The sequence below is a fragment of the Leptidea sinapis genome, chromosome Z (assembly GCF_905404315.1).
Source record: "Leptidea sinapis chromosome Z, ilLepSina1.1, whole genome shotgun sequence".
Taxonomy (NCBI): Eukaryota; Metazoa; Arthropoda; class Insecta; order Lepidoptera; family Pieridae; genus Leptidea; species Leptidea sinapis.
The window spans coordinates 2,167,127-2,186,187 of NC_066312.1; the positions used below are offsets into that span (position 1 = coordinate 2,167,127).

Consider the following 19,061-nt stretch of genomic DNA (forward strand, 5'->3'; position numbering starts at 1 on the left):
CTTAGTTATAACTTAGTTTAACCAAGTTTATTTGTAAGGCTGTATGTGTTTAAGTTATGTCTACAGTATTTTGCTAATAATTTCATATTATTGCTATGTATGCATTTACGACACAAAAAAGTTGATTAACCTTCTTTCAGGTTATTCGTTGTTGGACTCTGTCGTCCAATCTTTTTGGTCTCGCTTTATGTCAGAATATCTCCATAATATACAATTGCGAGAAAAATAGAATACGTACGATTACTATCAGCGCTGAATTTATAATTATTATCTGTGAAAATGCGCCTCCTCTACAATGGCCTCTCGACGTTGTGACAGGGTTACCCTGGTCATAATGGAGTCGTGCGCGTGTCCGACGTTCGTACTAAGAGCGGTATGCTCAAACGACTTATATTTAAATTATATCCGTTAGCTACCTTCTCAATAGTATAATCAGCAGATATATTAAGTTTAGTCGTAGTCTACGCAGTACCTACCTTTTTACTTTATTTTTTTATAACACTTATGAAGGAGGTTTTTCCTTCAAGGAGTGGGGATTTTTAGTTTCGACCAATAATATTATGATCCTAATTTCAAAGTAAGTTTTTCTAATAAATTTATATTTAATTTTGTAAAGAATTCGCTGTTAATTTTTTTATTGACTCTGGAAGAAAAATTTCACGATATTCGATAATACACTACGCGGATATTTTATAGAAATATGTATTTAATACGATCAACTGAGTGGGTTAGCATACCTAAAAAAATGTTTTGACTAAACATAAAATTAAGTCGGGCCAATCCGATATAAAATGGATAATAAGTCAACATTCATTGTCACCAAATAAAAGCTATATCTATCTTTCACATACTTTTATTTTACTACAATATGATTTTATGTTTCTGTCCAAGTACTGACTCTTTAGGCATCGTTAAAAAATTAGAGATGGCAACACTTACCCCAAGGGCAATCTGAAGCAAAAAGCAATCCTAAATCGTGAACAAGGGCAATGGTACTTTACTCTTTGACCTACCTAGTTGCTACTTGTTTAGCAAAGTACCCGATTTGCTCACTGCTACTTCTCTTTGTATCGTTTTCTTCGTGGTCACTGGTCAGTAATTGAGTTGTTACTTGTTAGTCTTGTTACTATTTTCGGTAAACTATTCTCACCAACATGTTGAGTTGTGCGTGTCATCTCAGTATTTTCATCGCATAAAAGATTAAAATATAATGGACAGTCATTAAGTAGATAGTTACATTTTTCACGTGCCATCGTATAAAAAGTGCTGAAACCTACCTTCGTAAACATGAAAGTCACTGTTACTACGCTTAACGACGAAATCTTCGTCCTAGATGTTTCGGAAGATTTAGAACTGGAGAATTTTAAAGCTTTTTGTGAAATTGAGTCTGGTTTTTCCGCGAAAGTTATAATTCTAAATTACAATGGAAAACCTCTGTTGGACAACAAGAAAACTTTAAAAGAACACGGAGTATCTGATGGAGATGTAATTGTATTGATACATATGGTTCAATCTTCTATGAACCTCAACAACACTGATGCTAATCAAGGTAAACAATAAATAAACGCCATTTCACATTTCCCAACTGCTTCAAAATTGCCTTGTCATGTTTCTTTGTTGTCATTATTGACATTATTATACACCGTATTTAAAGTTTTTGTTGTTTTTTAAAAACATAACAGTGACAATTGTATTGTCACAAAATTTTAATATATTGAACAGATACAAAAAAAATTAAAAATACATTTTTTACAGCATTGCCATCAGGCTTGGCTAATTTAGACTTCAGCAGTATTCAGGTTCCAACAGGTCCTAGCACCTCAATGGCCACTAGATCTACACCAGTAGAAGAAGATCCGCGTATCATAAGGGAAATGTTTATGGCTAATCCCGACCAGCTAGCTTTACTGAAACAGAATAATCCTCGATTGGCTGATGCATTATTAAGTGGCAATTTAGGTATGTACTGTAACATATGTATTTTAAAAGCTGCAATATACACACAAATCATATCCAACATAATAGGTACATAGGTCTATTAACCCCTTACTGCCACAAAGCGTGTGACGCCCATTCCAGTCTTAGGCTGCCACATGTTACCGACGCCAAGGTCAACGGGCTCGGGTTACACAATAATTTATTGCTTTTGAAGTGTTTCGGCTTGTTTATAAAAATGAACATCAATGCTTTTGTTATTAAACAAGCTAGCACTTTGTTAGATAACAAACAATAGATACTGCGTAATTTAAACAAATTTCCTTTAAAGTAGGGCTGTCATGCATTTTTTATAATTTTTTAGATATGCCTACAGATTACATTTCGATTATTACTAATGAATGTAGTAATTTTTTATAACTAAAACATACTTCAAAGTTAATTAGTAATAGAATAGTTACTAAAACATCATAGATGATACAAAAAAGAATTTTTAAATCGACTGCTACAGATAATATTTACAGCTAACCACATTTTGATGGCTTGTTGTATTTTACACAGGTAAAGTTTTAAGATTAAATATTTTTACTTTTATAGTCTGTTAAATTACCTTTCTTGTGGTTTAAAAGTCACTGTTTTATCTCATTTTTAACATTTATTAGCTTCAGCCAGCAACTTTGTCCACATAAAAGTTATTTGCCATCACAGGATATAAAAATATAGACTAATGGTGTTATTACAAAAAAGTTAAACACATGTGGAATACTTGTTTTAAAATTTTCTATTAGAAATCCATGTCTTTCTGCTCTTTAGCATCAATCTATAAACATTGATCAAATAGTCAGGCACTGTTTAACAAAACACATGTTTAAGTTTGTTTTAAATTAAAATAAACGATTAGTTGAGCAGGACATTCAGCTGATGGTAATTGATGCGCCCTGCCCATAACAAATCAGTGCCGCATGTACTAAACACAAATTTTTGTATATATATTATTTATTTGAAATTTAAAATGGTACTATGCAAAATAGTCATTATAATAACTATAGCCACCTAATAAACCTTGGAAATTCTAGTGATCTTATGATAACTTTATATTGCAGAGATTATATCAGGTGTAAGGCATATATTTTCAATGGGATTGACTTCCAATAAGTGCATTTAAATCCAATTCCAAAAAGTGATGTACTATTGTTGTTAAGATTATTTTGTGTGGTATTTTTGTTTTCGAACATTATTTCCAATTCAATGAAGTTTGCATTTAATTTTCTTTCATTCTATATATTTTTTCACTGTTCTTCCTGAGCCATGTGACACCTTAAATTCGTATTGAGCTCCCTCGGCAAATCTTATCATTTTGTGTTGAAGGCTTGAATAGCTTATAATATTACTAGTAGTTGTATGTTGCATTCGCAAGTAAAGATTTTATCTCAAAAAAATATTTAAGTAGGGATAACAGAGTTGTCACACTGAATGATGCAGGGCAAGCGTGTCATCCATTAAGTTGGCATAGTGACATCCCATTCTGCATGAACATACACCAAGTAGGGGTAGATTCAAAATATTCAATTTGTTTATGAGCAGCTGAATTATTTATTAGGTCGTTTTGTGCATGTATGAATTCTAATAGGAATTTTATGCATTCAAATATACTTGTTTGTCACAGATACATTTGCATCAGTCCTTCGAGAACAAATTTCGGCTAGGACAGAACGCCAACAACAGAGAATAAGGTGAATATGCTTAGTCAAATCATAACATTTTATTGTAGATATTATCTTCTATAGAAATGTTTCAAAGGTGACAATTTTTTATAGGCCCACCGGATAGTGATGTTTATTAATAGCATTATACTAGGAAACATGTAACTAATGTATTATTGTCAACAGGCCATATTTTATTGTAAAGTCTTACTGGGATTATGAAATTATAATGAAAAGGCAAACACTTGATACAGGTTCTGTATCCAGTTATAGTCAATGTGTATATTACTGCAAAATGTGGTGGTAACAGTGATTTTTGGCTTTTGAAAAGTAAAAAAATTGTCTATTCAATCCATGAACCTCATTTAAATTATTATTTTGGAGGTTTGTTTGCTAATAAAGCAATAAGTACATAGTTATTATCTATATCTGTCATCAGTGATTTTATTATGTTTCTTTTGAGTTGCGAGAAAGTATATTTTGGTTTATTTCAAACATTTTAATATTTTGGGAATCTATCCAATAAAATAAGACTGTTCTTAGTATGGTGAGCATTTTAGGGCCTCCAGAGAATACAAAATTGAAGTATTCCGGCAATCTGTCCATGAGTTTGGTCAAAATAATTATCTTCTACGGGGTGGATACAATCAAGGCACAGAAGCAGAAAAACTTATTACACTTAGTACTGGTTGACACAAACCCATCAATTTCTAATACTAGAGTTGCTCTTGCTGTATAGTATTGCAATTATTTGGTCGGTAGACATACTGGTGGTTGCTGTGCACATGTAATATCTGTTGTGTGGTATTTAGGGTACAGCATCAAGATGACATTGAGCCACCTGCATCGTTTCTGGATGAGATTCTAATGATAGATGATTTTGAAAATGATGACTAATAAATATTACACTATATAAAATGTTTTTCTTTTCTTCCTGTGATAAACAGTGTACAAGACCTTACCTAACAAGAATTTATATATGCAATACTAATTTTAAAGCACAACTTTGATATTATAATGACTGTTGTTAAGTATTTTTAGCAAGCTTTCTGGTTTAGTGGTTATAGTTGGTGCCCTGACTGCTAAACTGAAGATTGGGGTGTACACACACCTGGGACTATTTATACTTGTGTCATGAACATTTTTGTTCTGTGCATCATTGTAAACTATCTTTTGTCAACTGCAGTGTTGTCTTCCTACAAGCTTTGTCTAGTTTGATATCAGATACTCCTACTTAATTAAGCCGCTTGTGTTTTCTCAAGATATAATATATTGTTACTTAAACATAAACTTATTTATTTCTGTATACATAAACAGTTTGAAGTCCTTACTTTAACTTTTGGGCTCTTTACTGACTATTACTTCAGGCCATCAAGATTGATGAGAGTTAATGAATTGCGATTTCCAATATTCAAATAGTGGGAATCACACTAAAATTCAAGTAGATACCTATTTATTATAAACTTGATATAAAAAACCCACTTTTATACTAAAATATCTTTATGATTTTGAGGTTATTTTGATGTTCACATTTTAGTCGTATTTCTCAGTGTTCCGGTTAGACCATTTCTAATTAAATATACCGTTGTAATCTAGAGATTATAAGGAATAAATCAATATATGTTTCAATACTATACAACGCGTTTCGAGGTGGGCCTATTCTAAGAACGAAAAGAAATTGTCTCCTTTCAACTGCATTTACATTACTTTCATGCTTCTGGCAAGTCCATGTTTCCTTTCAGCATAACAGGGTAGATACAAACACAAGATGCGCTTTTGTGGCTTTTTATCGTCATCGGTGCGAAATAGTTTCATTTACAGTGGTGGTAGCAGACACCCAACCTTTTGAGAAAATCATTTTGCATTATCATTACCTAACACCAGAACAAACAATTATTTTACTATTTCATTATTCTCATTCAGAATAAGTACTATTTTTATTATTTGCATAGCTTAAAGACTAAGTTTCTGCTTAAAAATGTGTTAACCTAAAAGATATATGAACATTTTAATAAAAACAATTATTCATGACTTAGAATGATGAACTCAGATCCATTTGATACTGAAGCACAGAGAATGATAGCAGAAGAAATACGCCAAAAAAATATAGAGGCCAATATGGAGGCGGCTATGGAATACAATCCAGAAACATTTGGGACGGTTGTAATGCTGTACATAAATTGTTTTGTTAACGGGTAAGTAACTGTTATAATGTTCATTTGTTATTCATTTTGTGACTTAGAACAATATGAAATAATAATAGTGTACCAAGTAACTGACCGAGGTCTTGAAACCCAGTTTTATTTGGAAAAATTTTAATTGATGATTTTATATTGCACATTGCTTTATGAAACAATTCTCTGTCTGCATAAGGAATTTGGGCTGTTATTAAATAAAAGTACTGTTTTAATTTAAATGACACAATTCATGCATAAAACTACTAATACATACTCATTTGCTTTAACAAATGTTTTCATATGAAATGTATAAATACTACAAAAACTTATATAGGTATGAAATTAAATATCCTGGAAGTAAATGTTTGTTAATATATTATATTCCTTCATTATAAAATAATTAATTCAAAAAGGAGAAATCTTATAATTTACTTAACAATGGTCCTTTAAACATTATTGTTGTTTTTCAAAGTATCTGTGCAAAAATGGAATTGATTGTATTGTTTTTCATCTATTTCATTGTCAGTACATCAAAAAATTTTAATATTATTATGTGATATTCAAAAACTGTTGTTTGTATCCAATCAAGTATAATTGAATATATTGATAACATTATCCTAAGATCTTGTATAAGCCCGGTCTCACCAAAATTTTGGAAACCCAAATCAATTATTCATAACAATGTTATGGTGTGTAGTGCACCGGAATTTTCTTTGCTGGTTTGGGATCCCTATAATGTTTTTTTTTTCTGCTACGTCACAGAATATTTAATCTAATTTCCCACATCTCACAACACCACTATCATGTGGACTTTAAAACAACACTTGTCATTTCAAAAATAATTGTTTGGAAGTCAGACTAGTGATGTGTTAAGAACACATAAAAGGATAATATATGGTAGAACTATAAACATACTTAGCCCATAAACTAGAAGAACTAACTTGGATAGGCGATGATTAGCATTATCAAGATATTATGTCTGGACAAGTAGTAATTGCAACTTCAGATGTCAGATATTCACTTTTATTGGTATAATTCTTTGACTTTATTTTGTTTATCTGCAAGGCTTGTCTCTTTGGTATCATCCTTTATGTACTGTGATGTTGAATTTTTTATGTATGTATTAAATCATTTTAGGTTTCCGGTAAAAGCTTTTATAGACTCCGGGGCACAAACTACGATTATGTCTGCTAAATGTTCTGAAAGATGCAATATCATGCGTCTTGTTGATACGAGGTAAATACTTTTTTATTAAAAAATAATATATATATTTTATTTTGACAAGCTGATTGTTTTTTTTTTTTTCAATTAGGACTTCATCTATTGTTCCTTTTTATTATTTAGATGGGCGGGCATAGCTAAGGGTGTTGGTGTACAGCGAATCATAGGACGCATTCACATGGTTCAGATGAGAATTGAAAAAGATTTTCTCACTACTTCATTCTCAGTACTTGAAGAACAGCCAATGGACATGTTACTAGGACTTGACATGCTGAAGCGACATCAGGTGAGTCTATTGTAATAAAGTTGTATTAAAATACTTTGTCTTTGCAAAGTTTGTGGTTGTTTATATTGCTATCCTTTTTTTTAAATATAGGTATACACCCTAGTTTCGAAAGGCTAAGGCTACATTACTTAGTTAACTGTCAAATCTCACGTTAAGAATGGGTTGCTGTGATTAGCAAGTTTCATGTGATCACCATGTTAGTCACAGGGCTGTCAAATTTGGCGCCCTAATCTAACCTCCTACCCACCTATGTCAAACACATCTTCCTATCTTTGTATTTATAATCCTTACGTACGTGTGTTGACAGTGAACTTCTCCTAAACGACTGGACCGATTTGAATGAATTTTTTTGGGTGTGTTCAAGTGGATTCGCAACCCAAGTGACTGGTCCATTTCCACTTCTGCCACTGCACTTCAGCCAAATGCGCTCATGAATACGCTCTAGCCGAGGATGAAACGGTCACTCACGTAATCCTGGAATGTGCGGGGGTGCCCAACCAACGGGCAAAAACCTTAACTAATACGAGGTCGCTCCAGGAAGTCTGCGAACACCCCGGAATGTTCTGAACTTCTGGAAGGAGCTGGGCTGGTTGGAGTAACTGGCCAATACTGCACGCAAAATGGACCCATAATACTAGTGGTTCAATTGCAGAAACAGGAGCCCCTATACCAAGTGGATTCGAGGATGGTTTAAATTCACACTACTACCTCCAAAACGACTGGACCAATTTTGATGAATTTTGTGTGTTTCTGTGAATTTGAGATTGGTTTAGATTCTCAATTCAGTCCATATATAATTTTTCTATCCATGTGTATGTTAGTGAAAACCTGCTGAACCGATTCTTCAAATTTAAGAAAGTGTGTACAGGACAACGTCTGTCGGGTCCGCTAGTATGTTATACATTCTTAAACAAAGTCTTGTATATGTTGTTCTGGTGTCTTAAGGTTTCTATTTGCGCAGTGTAACATTGATCTGAAGAGGAATGTCCTTCTGATCGGAACAACGGGAACCGAGACTCCATTCCTACCTGAGTCTGAGCTGCCGGAGTGTGCGCGACTCTCGTCTGCCTCCGATGACGACGTCGTCAACCAGTCAGTCAGAGACCATGAAGAACGGCAAATGGAGGAGGCTCTGGAGAAATCAAGACAAGGTGGGAGAGGGAGAAAGAAGTAGCATGCTGGACATACTCCTGAAATTGAACAATTAAATTTTTTTTTTAAACTTAGACATTCATAAAATAATAAAAATAGCAAAATATAATATACTGTATTATGTAATGGTAAACTAAAATAGTAAATATTTACTTGAAGTGGAGGGTATTACACATAAATAAATTTACAAATTTATAATGTTCGTCGCAATTAATTTTGGCCACCTTTTCCTAATAACTAATTCATAATTGAATACTTAAAAATGAAATCACGATTTGTTTTAATAATAGTTTTATTTTAACCTGAATTGATATTTTTAAGTTATAACTAGTGCTGGGCCTGGTCGTTTTATTGATGTGATTTTTTAAATTGACAAAAAAAAACGTGGATATTTATATAAAAAAAAATCGTTTAAAAAAACGGCTTCAAAAACTGAAAAGTGTCAAATAACTAAACATTGAAATTAATACACCTCTTATGCAAACCTATACTTTTAATATTTATAAAATACTATTATTTATATGTGCTACATATTGATAGGTTTTCAGTCGGTGCCAAGCCCCTAAACAAAATAAAACTTAATATTAGAAACAGCTTACTGTAGATAATTATTAAGATTTTTCTGGCTACATGTGTCTGTCCGCTTGGGTGTTTTTGTTCTATAGTCGGAAATATAATTCGAGATCAAAAATCTAAACTATGGTGTTGCCAACAACAAATAAACAAAAACAAACCTTTTCCATTGTGCGTGTTGAAATATACTAAAATATCATTTAAAAATTATAAGTGTAGTCTATATAATAATTAAATATTGCACAACGTTTTCTCTTTGTAATATAGCATAAAATACATCCAAAAATTTTTTTTTTATGGAATAGGAGGACAAACGAGCGTACAGGTCACCTGTTGTTAAGTGATCACCGCCGCCCACAATCTCTTGCACCACAAGAGGAATCACAGGAGCGTTGCCGGCCTTTAAGGAAGGTGTACGCGCTTTGTTGAAGGTACCCATGTCGTATCGTCCCTGAAACACCGCACGAGGAAGTTAATTCCACAGCTTTGTAGTACGTGGAAGAAAGCTCCTTGAATACCGCACTGTGGAGGACCGCTACACATCCAGATGGTGAGGATGATAACCTAACTTGTGGCGTGTCGTGCGAAGGTGGAATTTGGCGGCAGGAATCAGAATTTATTGTGCAAACTTTGCACCACTGGCAATAAGATAGAAGCTCTAAACATTTGGCTCGTCTATAGAAGAAATACGTAAATAATGTTATAAAAAAGATTGGTCGTAGAGACAGGTATCTGAACTGAACGGAGACTGATCGCCACATTGTATTGTTCAATCTGGCGAGCGAGGTGATTGAATGTGCTCTTCTTGCTTTTCATTTGTATATTAAACTATATTTTATATTATGTTTATATCATGCATCAATGAAGGTGTGTATTAATAAGATATACCTATACTATATACATGATTATGTAGCGGTATATTCTGTATCTTATATTTGCAAAAAAGTGGAAGGTGAATATTTTGTTTATATACAATTAATAATAGTAAATACTTCTACAAGTCACTCAACATCGAAAATGTGGTTTGATGCTCAAAACTCCTAAATAAGCTTTCTTAGTGTGCTTTAATACAGCCTTAATAGCTCGAACCAAAAAAGGAAGGCGTCTTATAGTATCTCATATAGGCAGCAAGGACGAAAATATGATTAAAGCTCAGTTACTAGAAATTGTAAAAAGAGAAAAAATTAATCATCAAACTTTTGTCGGGGACAAGTTGGCTGCGGAAAATAAAATTTATTATAAAAGTAACCAATTCCGATTCGTCGACATCAAGCTTTTCAGACCCCGAATCGGAGAGCGAATATTAATATGGAAATTATTTATTTTATGTTTGGTAACCATTATGAAATAAAGACATTTCAAAATATTTTATACATATTTATGTCTTACCTATGTATTATTAATCAAAATAAGTTTATTATTAAACTAGCTAGAAAAATGTTGCTAGTCTCTGAATTGTCATTTTGACAATGACATTTCTTTGTTTACATTTTTGATCTCGAATTACATTTCCGACTCTAGACGAAGCTATCCCGGTCAAAGTCACGCGTGGCGAGTGTAGGTACCTACTATTACATTTGGCTTGGCACCGGCTTCAAAGCTATCATTATGTAGCACATACAAATAATAGTATTTTATTAATATTATAGGTAAAGGTTTGCATGAGAGGAGCATTAAATTAAATTTGTAGTTATTTGATACTTTTCGGTTTTTGAAGTCAGTTTTTTTAAACGTAGTTTTTTTTTATTTTTTACTTTTTAGTGTCAGTTAACAATAATATATAATCAACCTGAAATGAATGAAAACTCCGTATACAAAAAACGATTATATCATCCAGGTAGACAAAAAATTTAATAAAAAATGTTCATATGTTTTTATGGGACCAAATGGCATCTATTCTGCATCAATTACATTTGCTGCAAGAATTACGGAAATCGGATCATAAATCTCAGAGTTATCATAAAATAAATACCGATCGAATTGAGAACCTCCTCCTTTTTGAAGTCGGTTAAAAAAGGGTATGTTTTTCATGACTAATTTGTGAGTAGTTATTATAGAGGTTTATGAAGTACTTAATTTTAGTAGTTGTGTAAACTCTAAAAGAGATTTAGGTACCTACTTAAAAATATCGCATCATTATTTTGATAGTTTTATATTTTCATTTTGCTCTAAGATCATACATAATTCATTTGGTCATTCTAGAGATATTAGATGCACTACTAAGAAAGTATAATATGTCTTATTGAGATAATTATTTGCATAAATTATTAAAATTATTATTTTAAATTACGTATATTATCGTATATATCTGCCGCCAAAAAATCACCCCATATACTATATATTTTTTATTTAAGCCATATAAGTGTATAATTAAATCTAATTAGTTAAATATAAAGAATAATTTATTTATTATTATATTACATTTGTTAGGCAATTGATTTTAAAGATGACCACTGGGCCTTTATTTGTCCCTTTCAAAGTCTAAAACTTTTTCATATTTTCAAATGGTAGACATTGACGTTTAATGAGTGATTTTAAAACCTTTGTTGATTTAAAATATTTACATTTGTAATATAATGAATACAAGAACGGATTTTATTATTGCTTGGTTCAAATTTATTTTAATTATTAGGTTATATAGGGCATAACTATTGTGTCATCACATTACAATCTTTGTAATCAATTTAAAATGACAGGTTGGGGTTCATTTTTTGTTTTCCGCCTTTATAATACGATACTTTAGTTAAGCAAATAGTTTCTTGGTTTACAATTTATAAAATTGTTTTAGTTTGATGCTGATGTTGATATATAGAAGCTGAGATAATTTATACATCTAGATCATAGGTTCTCAACGTGGGCGATAACGCCCCCTTGTGGGCGTTTGAGACTTTGGGGCATTGAGATGGCGCAGATGGGGCGTGGGTAGATTAAAAAATATAGTCTAAAAAGGCAAAAAATACACGAAAATATGATCTGAGTTGAGAAACTATGATCTTGATGGAGTCTCTTCCTGTTAGACAACCAATTAAAAGAGGTCAGGTTTAACAACCTTAGTGTGTGTGACAAGCATTTGTGTGACACTGTGTTAGTGTGCGTGCATTCTGCATCAATTTTTTCGACGTTTTTACAGCTGTTAGAGTCTATGTAGACGTATAAATGATCTAAGTATGAAGTATTTATTTCAAATGTAATTTTTGGATGTATCTATGTTATTAATATTTTAGTTGATTGACCAACGTTTAGATAATACCTAATTTATTTTTAAGGCATTTGTAAAATATGTTTTACTTATGTGTAGAGGCTGCGATGGATCCAAGATCATCCATCATGATGTCTTCACCGGCTCCCGGACAGAGCTCTCAAAGAGGTGGTAAGATACTTTTATATTCAAGCAACCAGTGGGAGGCTTCTTTGCTCAGGATGCCGGCTAGATTATGTGTACCACAGCGGCTTTTTCTGCCGTGAAACAGTAAGGTGTAAGTATTATTGTGTGTCGGTCAGAAGGGTGCCGTAGCTATTGAAATTACTGGGGAAATGACCCTTATCATATTATAACAGATAGAGATACAAGAATCCTGAACGGCACTGCGTTGTAATGAGTAGGGCGTATCAATTACCATCAGGTGAATGTCCTGCTCGTCTCATCCCTTATTGTCAAAAAAATTCTTCGAAAATACATTGTGCATATCTTATAAAATTCATTAATTCCCTATGACAAATCCAAATTTAATGAAGGTTAGAAATACGCGTAAACTTGTGTACCTACTCTTTAGGCATTTCAAACGAGTTTATAATGAATATTTCTTATTAGTAGAGGTCCTGGCTGCTTATAATATTGCATGTACATAATATGAGTATCTCAATTGCACTTAATAATATATTGTCGTCTAGCAGACAGATATTGCCAAATTTGCTGCCATATTATTTGTGTGAAATTGAGACTATTGTAATAATTTATATTTGTTTTTGTAAAGTATACTAATTGTTATAGGGCGAGGAGACCCACGTCGGACGATTATGCCTACTGATAAATTTACCGAGTCAGATGTTGAGGAAATAGTGAACCTTGGCTTCACAAGGGAACAGGTAAGCCTGCGATGGTCTATAATTAAATTGTTTATTTTATTTCATACAGGTTTTTGAATTGTATGTATATTTCATACGGGATTGGGAATGGAGCGACCGCTCTCAGGCTATTAAGTAATAGTTTAATTGTGCAATATACTTTGTAAACATATTTTTTTGATGAAAAAAAACCACTGAGTTTGTCGCGCCCATTCGTTTTGGAATTGCTGGTAGTTTTTGACTTTCAATAAGTTATGTCACATCCTATTTTGAATAAAAATATTTGAATTTGAACTTAACCCTGGTGTCCTCACGGTAAGTGACCACCAGCGTTGTCGGCGTATTTCAAAGTTATCCAATATATTTCAAAAATTTTGTACCTAGATTTGTGTAGTACTGTGCTGATTAACTGTCAGTAAATATGCGATAGAACATGCACAATTATACCATGTCTCCTCGCCTATGTAACATATAAGTAGGGTACTGTGATCTATCTTTAAGAACATTTTTATTAATGCGATTTTGTGTGAACGAGCAGACCTGATGTTAAGCTGCATATCGATTTGACATAACCGCGTGTCAAACAACTGTGGTAACGAGGCGCCCGAGGCTAATTTATGTGTCTCGTATTAAAGACGAAAAAGTCCCAGTGAGTGACTTGCGCTCGCTCTTCTCATATCTGGGGCATTTCTTTTACCAGTGAATTAGACCACCGGATGTTAGGTCCACCTTCATCCCGTGGATGTCTGGCATTCCACAACTGACTATTTCTCTAGAAACTTTTTGGCTCGCACAGCCGCTTTGTGGAATCATTTACTGGCTGCAGTATTCTCGATACGACTTAAATCCGTTCCCAATATACTATTTACAGATAAATTACTACCTTCTACTGTTAGTAATTAGCAGTCAATAATCTGAAGCTGTCCCAATATACCCGATAAGTCATTCTTATCGCCTTCTATTGGGTCTTCTGAATTGAAATTTCCATACAAACTTCTATCGCTGATAATAATATGGTGAGTTAACGTCGTATTATTGTATGTATTGGGACAGAAGAGTCAACGATAGTCATGTTTTTTATCTCAAGAGATATACTGAATATTGGGAACGGCAATAGGTAATATGTTTTTATGTGATTAATGTGTTTTGTTTTCTTTTTTAAATTTTATTGTTTACTGGCACTCCGACAGTTAACCAGGTAGATGCTGAAAATCAGCGCTGCAGCCTGTACTGGTTTACAGCATAAGCTGAGCATCAGCCTTTTCTTTTGCCACACAGCATATTTAGTTAAGTTAGGATTAGGAATATATATTAAGTATTTAGATTGTATTTTTATGTGTGTGGCATGGAATAATTTTTTTTTATTTCTTATAACCTTCAAAGTACAGTATAATACCCTCTCATAGACCGGCAACGCATCTCTTAAGCTCTGGTATTGTAAATGTCTATGGGCGGCTTTCCAATGCGTAAGCCTTTTGCCCGTTTGCCCCCTCTATATAAATTAAAACGTTAAGTTGTGACAAAATTTTCTTGAGTCATGTTTTAAAGAGTATAATAACGCAGTTAATAATAGGTGGCTGGTTTCGTCAGGTTCCTTCCGTTCTCGAAATAAAAGTTGGCGCAATAATTGAATGTGACTTTGACAAACTCTGTAAAGTCAAATAATTTAAAAATACATCTGTTTAGGCAATCCTTGAGTTACGTCGGTTCAACGGCGACAAGACGCAGGCAACGGTGGCTCTCTTCGCAAAGTCTCTGAAGTTTTAACTACGCCGGCCGGAACATTGATTTTAACCCCCTTTTGGTAACCTAACAACATTTTGTTCACGAAATGTAAGATTTTGTTGTATATAATTTTAACATGCCGTACCTATATAAAGTGTCAGAACTTGTTATACATGCAATGAAAGCAACAATAATTTTGATTTAAATTTTTTATTTTTTTTAAATATTATGTATGGCTATTTTAAACATGCTATTATTAATAATATTATAACATAGTATTTTATTTATTTATACGACTTACACAGTTTTATTCAAATAATTAAATTTCTGATACATACAATATTTATTTACAATAATTTTATTTTAAAATAAATTTTAAACATTTTATGTAAAACAAACAAGTTTTTTCGCAGAAAGAATTTTGCTTTTATCAACATCATATTAACATGATTATTTAGTGGTGATTGTTCGTATCGGCGTCTATTTTAATAATATTTTTTATAACTTAAAACCTTCGGGTGTGGAGTTATTGTTATATCCTCCTTCCTTCACGAACACATAATATATGTCCAAAGAATAATTCCTAGCAACTTTGGCTTGCTTTTTAATAGTTTAAGAGGTTTTTTTTAAATGAAGGTGGGGCTTATTTGTGTATCTTGAGGTGTCTTGTGAGTTATGTCAAATAAGTTATTGAAAATTAGAAAAAGGAAAAGATTATTTCGTCTATTTCGAATCGAATTCGAAAATATGTATAAAAAAATATATGTTCCGTTACTTACCAATGACTGCTTGTAATGTGACAAAAAATTAACAATCTTTTATGTGATTGAGGCTCTCTCTTCGAGAAATAAAATTTATGAGTTAATATTTAAATCTGTCTGAAGTTGGGATATAATCTAAAAGGAATAAAGAATATATGAAAATACAAAGTTTTTATATTTTTAAAGAAGACCGAGAAATGAAAAGGATTTGGAAAAAAAATTCGATTTGCACTTATGAAATATAGAGATGCGCGTAAAGATTTTGGATTGATATGAAAAAATAATTACGGAAGCTAAGGTGACTGATATGTCACTTTAATTATAATTTAATAACAAAATTTAATAAAATAGGATCAAATGTTAAAAAGCAAAAGTTTAGTCTAGAGCTGAACATAATAAATCATTATATTATTTTAAATGTATTTGATTTATTTATAATAACATTTTTGGTAAATAACCTATGATAACGTTGGACTTAAATTACTAGTATTACATATATTTTTGCAAATCACTTCAGAGCAACACGGCATTTTCGTAACTTGACCCTTACTGACCGATGCATGTATTTTTTTTTTTTGGCATAATGTTGCCACATCAGCCCCGCCCACATTTCATATCTCCCTAGATCTAAATATGCGTGGGTAGGTATGTAAGTTATGTTAAGAATTTTATTTTATAAACAATTATACAGTCAAAAGTTATTATTTATCAAAAACATTTTATAAAATTAATTAAACAGGGTAAGCTTATATTTTTTATCACTTTTTACTTGCATTCTTAGCCCACATTCCTAGTCTGAACAATTTCTTACAATTTGCATTAAATGTACGCGGTATACTATCGGTGTCAGTTTATTCTCATCGGTATGATTATCATCATGGCCGTCAAACTAAATTTTCGGCCATTGATGACTGCTTTTTTGATCCTCGACTTTTATGATGTGCGCTAAGAATAATTCTGATCGATTTTAAGGTAACATAATTTTATTGTACTCGATATGTTATTGGAACTTAGATATAATTTAAGTATAATTAAATGTAGTAAGATAGTACTCTCTTAGCTATATGCTAAAAATCATTTCAACTGTGACGTACGTGTGGATAAATTTTACTTCATTATTAGTAATTGAAATCTCTATCTTGTCGTTTGGTTCAATACCTGCAATATGGGCGCAATAGGAGTTTAGCGTGAGTGAAGCCACATCGGAGTTTTATTTTCGGCTTAAGAGACCGACGTACCTAAACGATATAAAACTACAAAACGTTTTCAAAATTTCATAACAGATAAAAATAATAATAAATTACTATTATTCGCGTTAAATTAACAGATGAAAGAGCTTTCTCCCAAACTGCCAACTTTACCTTAATATTCTGATGTCGCCGACAGACGGGCTGAACCTCACCCGTTCGAGATATGTCACAGTTTTAAGCTATGGTATGATAGGTATAACCACAATTTTTCACCAGAAATTGGCAATGCTAATTAATTTGACGAATTACCGTAAGCAATACTAAAAGAAAACTACCGCGGATCGGTAGTCAATGGGGCCACACTACCGTTCAGTGTCCTACATGAGCTCGGAGAAAACGCACATGTCGACAGATATAGGGTCTTCAAATGTCCTATGAAAAAGCGTTGCTGGAATAATTCCAAAGTGAAGCATACAAAGCCATTAATAACTTACTATAGTAAATTATATGAAATGTTAGTTATCCCTTTTAGATCTCTTTTATCCATCATCTTCTATAAAGTCTAATAAAAAATTTACACTCTGAAAATAACAACATCAGCACCTGTTCATTCTACCTTCATATTGTTATATTGATACATAATAGCCCGACTTTACAATCTAGCTCTAGATCATTTCCATATCTACACAACACTTCGAGCGAGAATTAAATGCTTTATATCGGTAGTGTGGCCGTAGCATTATTATAGGGATGCTTACGGTAAGATCGATTCCAGAGGTCGGAAAAAAATATCGATGACTTCATGTACCTACTTACTACGTTTTCAAGATTAACATGGGTATTTAAAAATAATTCAATCAGTTTCACTGAACATACCTTCATAAGTAACTAGTATTTATAATAATACACACTATTTTAAGCTACTCGTATTTAAACAGCATGACAGCATGGCTGGTGAGACACTTCTGAAAAACGTGTTATTTGGCGATCATGTATGAAATAAAAATAACATTAAAATAAATATCAATTGACTACCTAGTACACTTAAACGAAAGTGTACACGCAAATTGCAAGGCACGCAAGTAGGAAGCGGGAAGGTTGGCGAGAAGGACATACGGACCTATTGGTGGTTGCGCTTAACTAACGAAAAGGTGCTGTGATGTATCACACACTTCATTTATTCATAGGTTTTTTTTTAAATAAGCACCTTATTTTAGCATTATATTTAGAATGAGAATCGAGTAGCAAGTACTCTCCTTAAATATCGTTAGTGTCTCACTAGTCATACGTCTTATAAGTATAATCTTAGTACTTTGAAGTTAAGGAAAGGGGCAGGGTCCAGGGGATAGAATGTAGGGAAACTCTTTTAATAAACTTTTCGTTCATATTATATTTTGTCATTGCTTTCCTTCAAACTTTTGCGGTCGTCCGGCAGATGTGAAACATTTTTATTAATATATTAAACACAATTGTGACCGCGATTATTATTACGCCTATTTATGAGACGACTGAATGTTTTTCCTTTCATTTAATGTTTATTTTATTTGATTAATTGGCTTACTTTGGGTTGTCTATCAGTAATATACGTAGGTATGTTTAAATTTTATTTGTACAATATAATATGTAGTTTTTTGGTACACTTGTACTTCTATTAATAAGATTTACTGAGTAATAAAATTGTTATACCCCATATTCTTGTTTTATTTTAGAATGTACTTTTTTAGTGAAACGACAAGAGAGCCTTTTATTTGGAGGTACCTATTTGGTCATCGCCTTGAAAACACCGCTCATGTTAGATCGTTTCATAATTCATTAGTACCTAAGACGTAGTTCCTTGGCAACCATACTGTAGATATCCACAAAGCCAAATGGGACAGTATATATATCATGTAAAGCAGTATGGAAACTACGTACAAACGTTACATATAACCCACGCAGACGCAGCAGAAGAAATAAATATTGATTTTCAGGAAATAAGCACATTAAAAAAAGTGAAAAAAAAATTAACTTATCAAATTATAAAAGTTTGGACACCTCTGCCTGCTGCAATTTTAATTTTTCTCTGCCCACAAACCCATTTCATCCATGTCAGGTACACACAAACACATTTCATCCATGTCAGGTACATACAAACCCATTTCATCCATGTCAGGTACATACAAACCCATTTCATCCATGTCAGGTACATACAAACACATTTCATCCATGTCAGGTACATACAAACCCATTTCATCCATGTCAGGTACATACAAACCTATTTCATCCATGTCAGG

At 32.7% G+C, this 19,061-nt stretch overlaps 1 protein-coding gene across 2 annotated transcripts; it reads left to right on the forward strand.

The window, feature by feature from the left end:
- Positions 1-1,017: 1,017 nt before the first annotated feature.
- LOC126978397 (protein DDI1 homolog 2) lies at positions 1,018-18,478 on the forward strand. Of its 2 annotated transcripts, none has more exons than XM_050827170.1 (10): positions 1,018-1,549; positions 1,756-1,959; positions 3,602-3,668; positions 5,675-5,833; positions 6,953-7,051; positions 7,160-7,322; positions 8,284-8,473; positions 12,346-12,414; positions 13,039-13,133; positions 14,799-18,478. In XM_050827170.1, exons 1-10 carry the CDS (start codon positions 1,288-1,290, stop codon positions 14,877-14,879), a joined length of 1,389 nt encoding a protein of 462 aa, XP_050683127.1. In that variant the 5' UTR covers positions 1,018-1,287; the 3' UTR covers positions 14,880-18,478. The 2 variants fall into 2 exon arrangements, with proteins under 2 accessions (XP_050683127.1, XP_050683126.1); XM_050827169.1 differs by having other exon boundaries at positions 1,020-1,549; positions 12,346-12,417.
- Positions 18,479-19,061: the final 583 nt, after the last annotated feature.

Excerpts from the sequence above, each read along its gene's own strand:
- LOC126978397 (XM_050827169.1), top strand. The coding sequence starts at position 1,288 with ATGAAAGTCACTGTTACTACGCTTAACGACGAAATCTTCGTCCTAGAT. Across the intron at positions 7,323-8,283 it reads ACATGCTGAAGCGACATCAG|TGTAACATTGATCTGAAGAG; the intron begins GTGAGTCTATTG and ends CTATTTGCGCAG. Across the intron at positions 13,134-14,798 it reads TTGGCTTCACAAGGGAACAG|GCAATCCTTGAGTTACGTCG; the intron begins GTAAGCCTGCGA and ends ACATCTGTTTAG.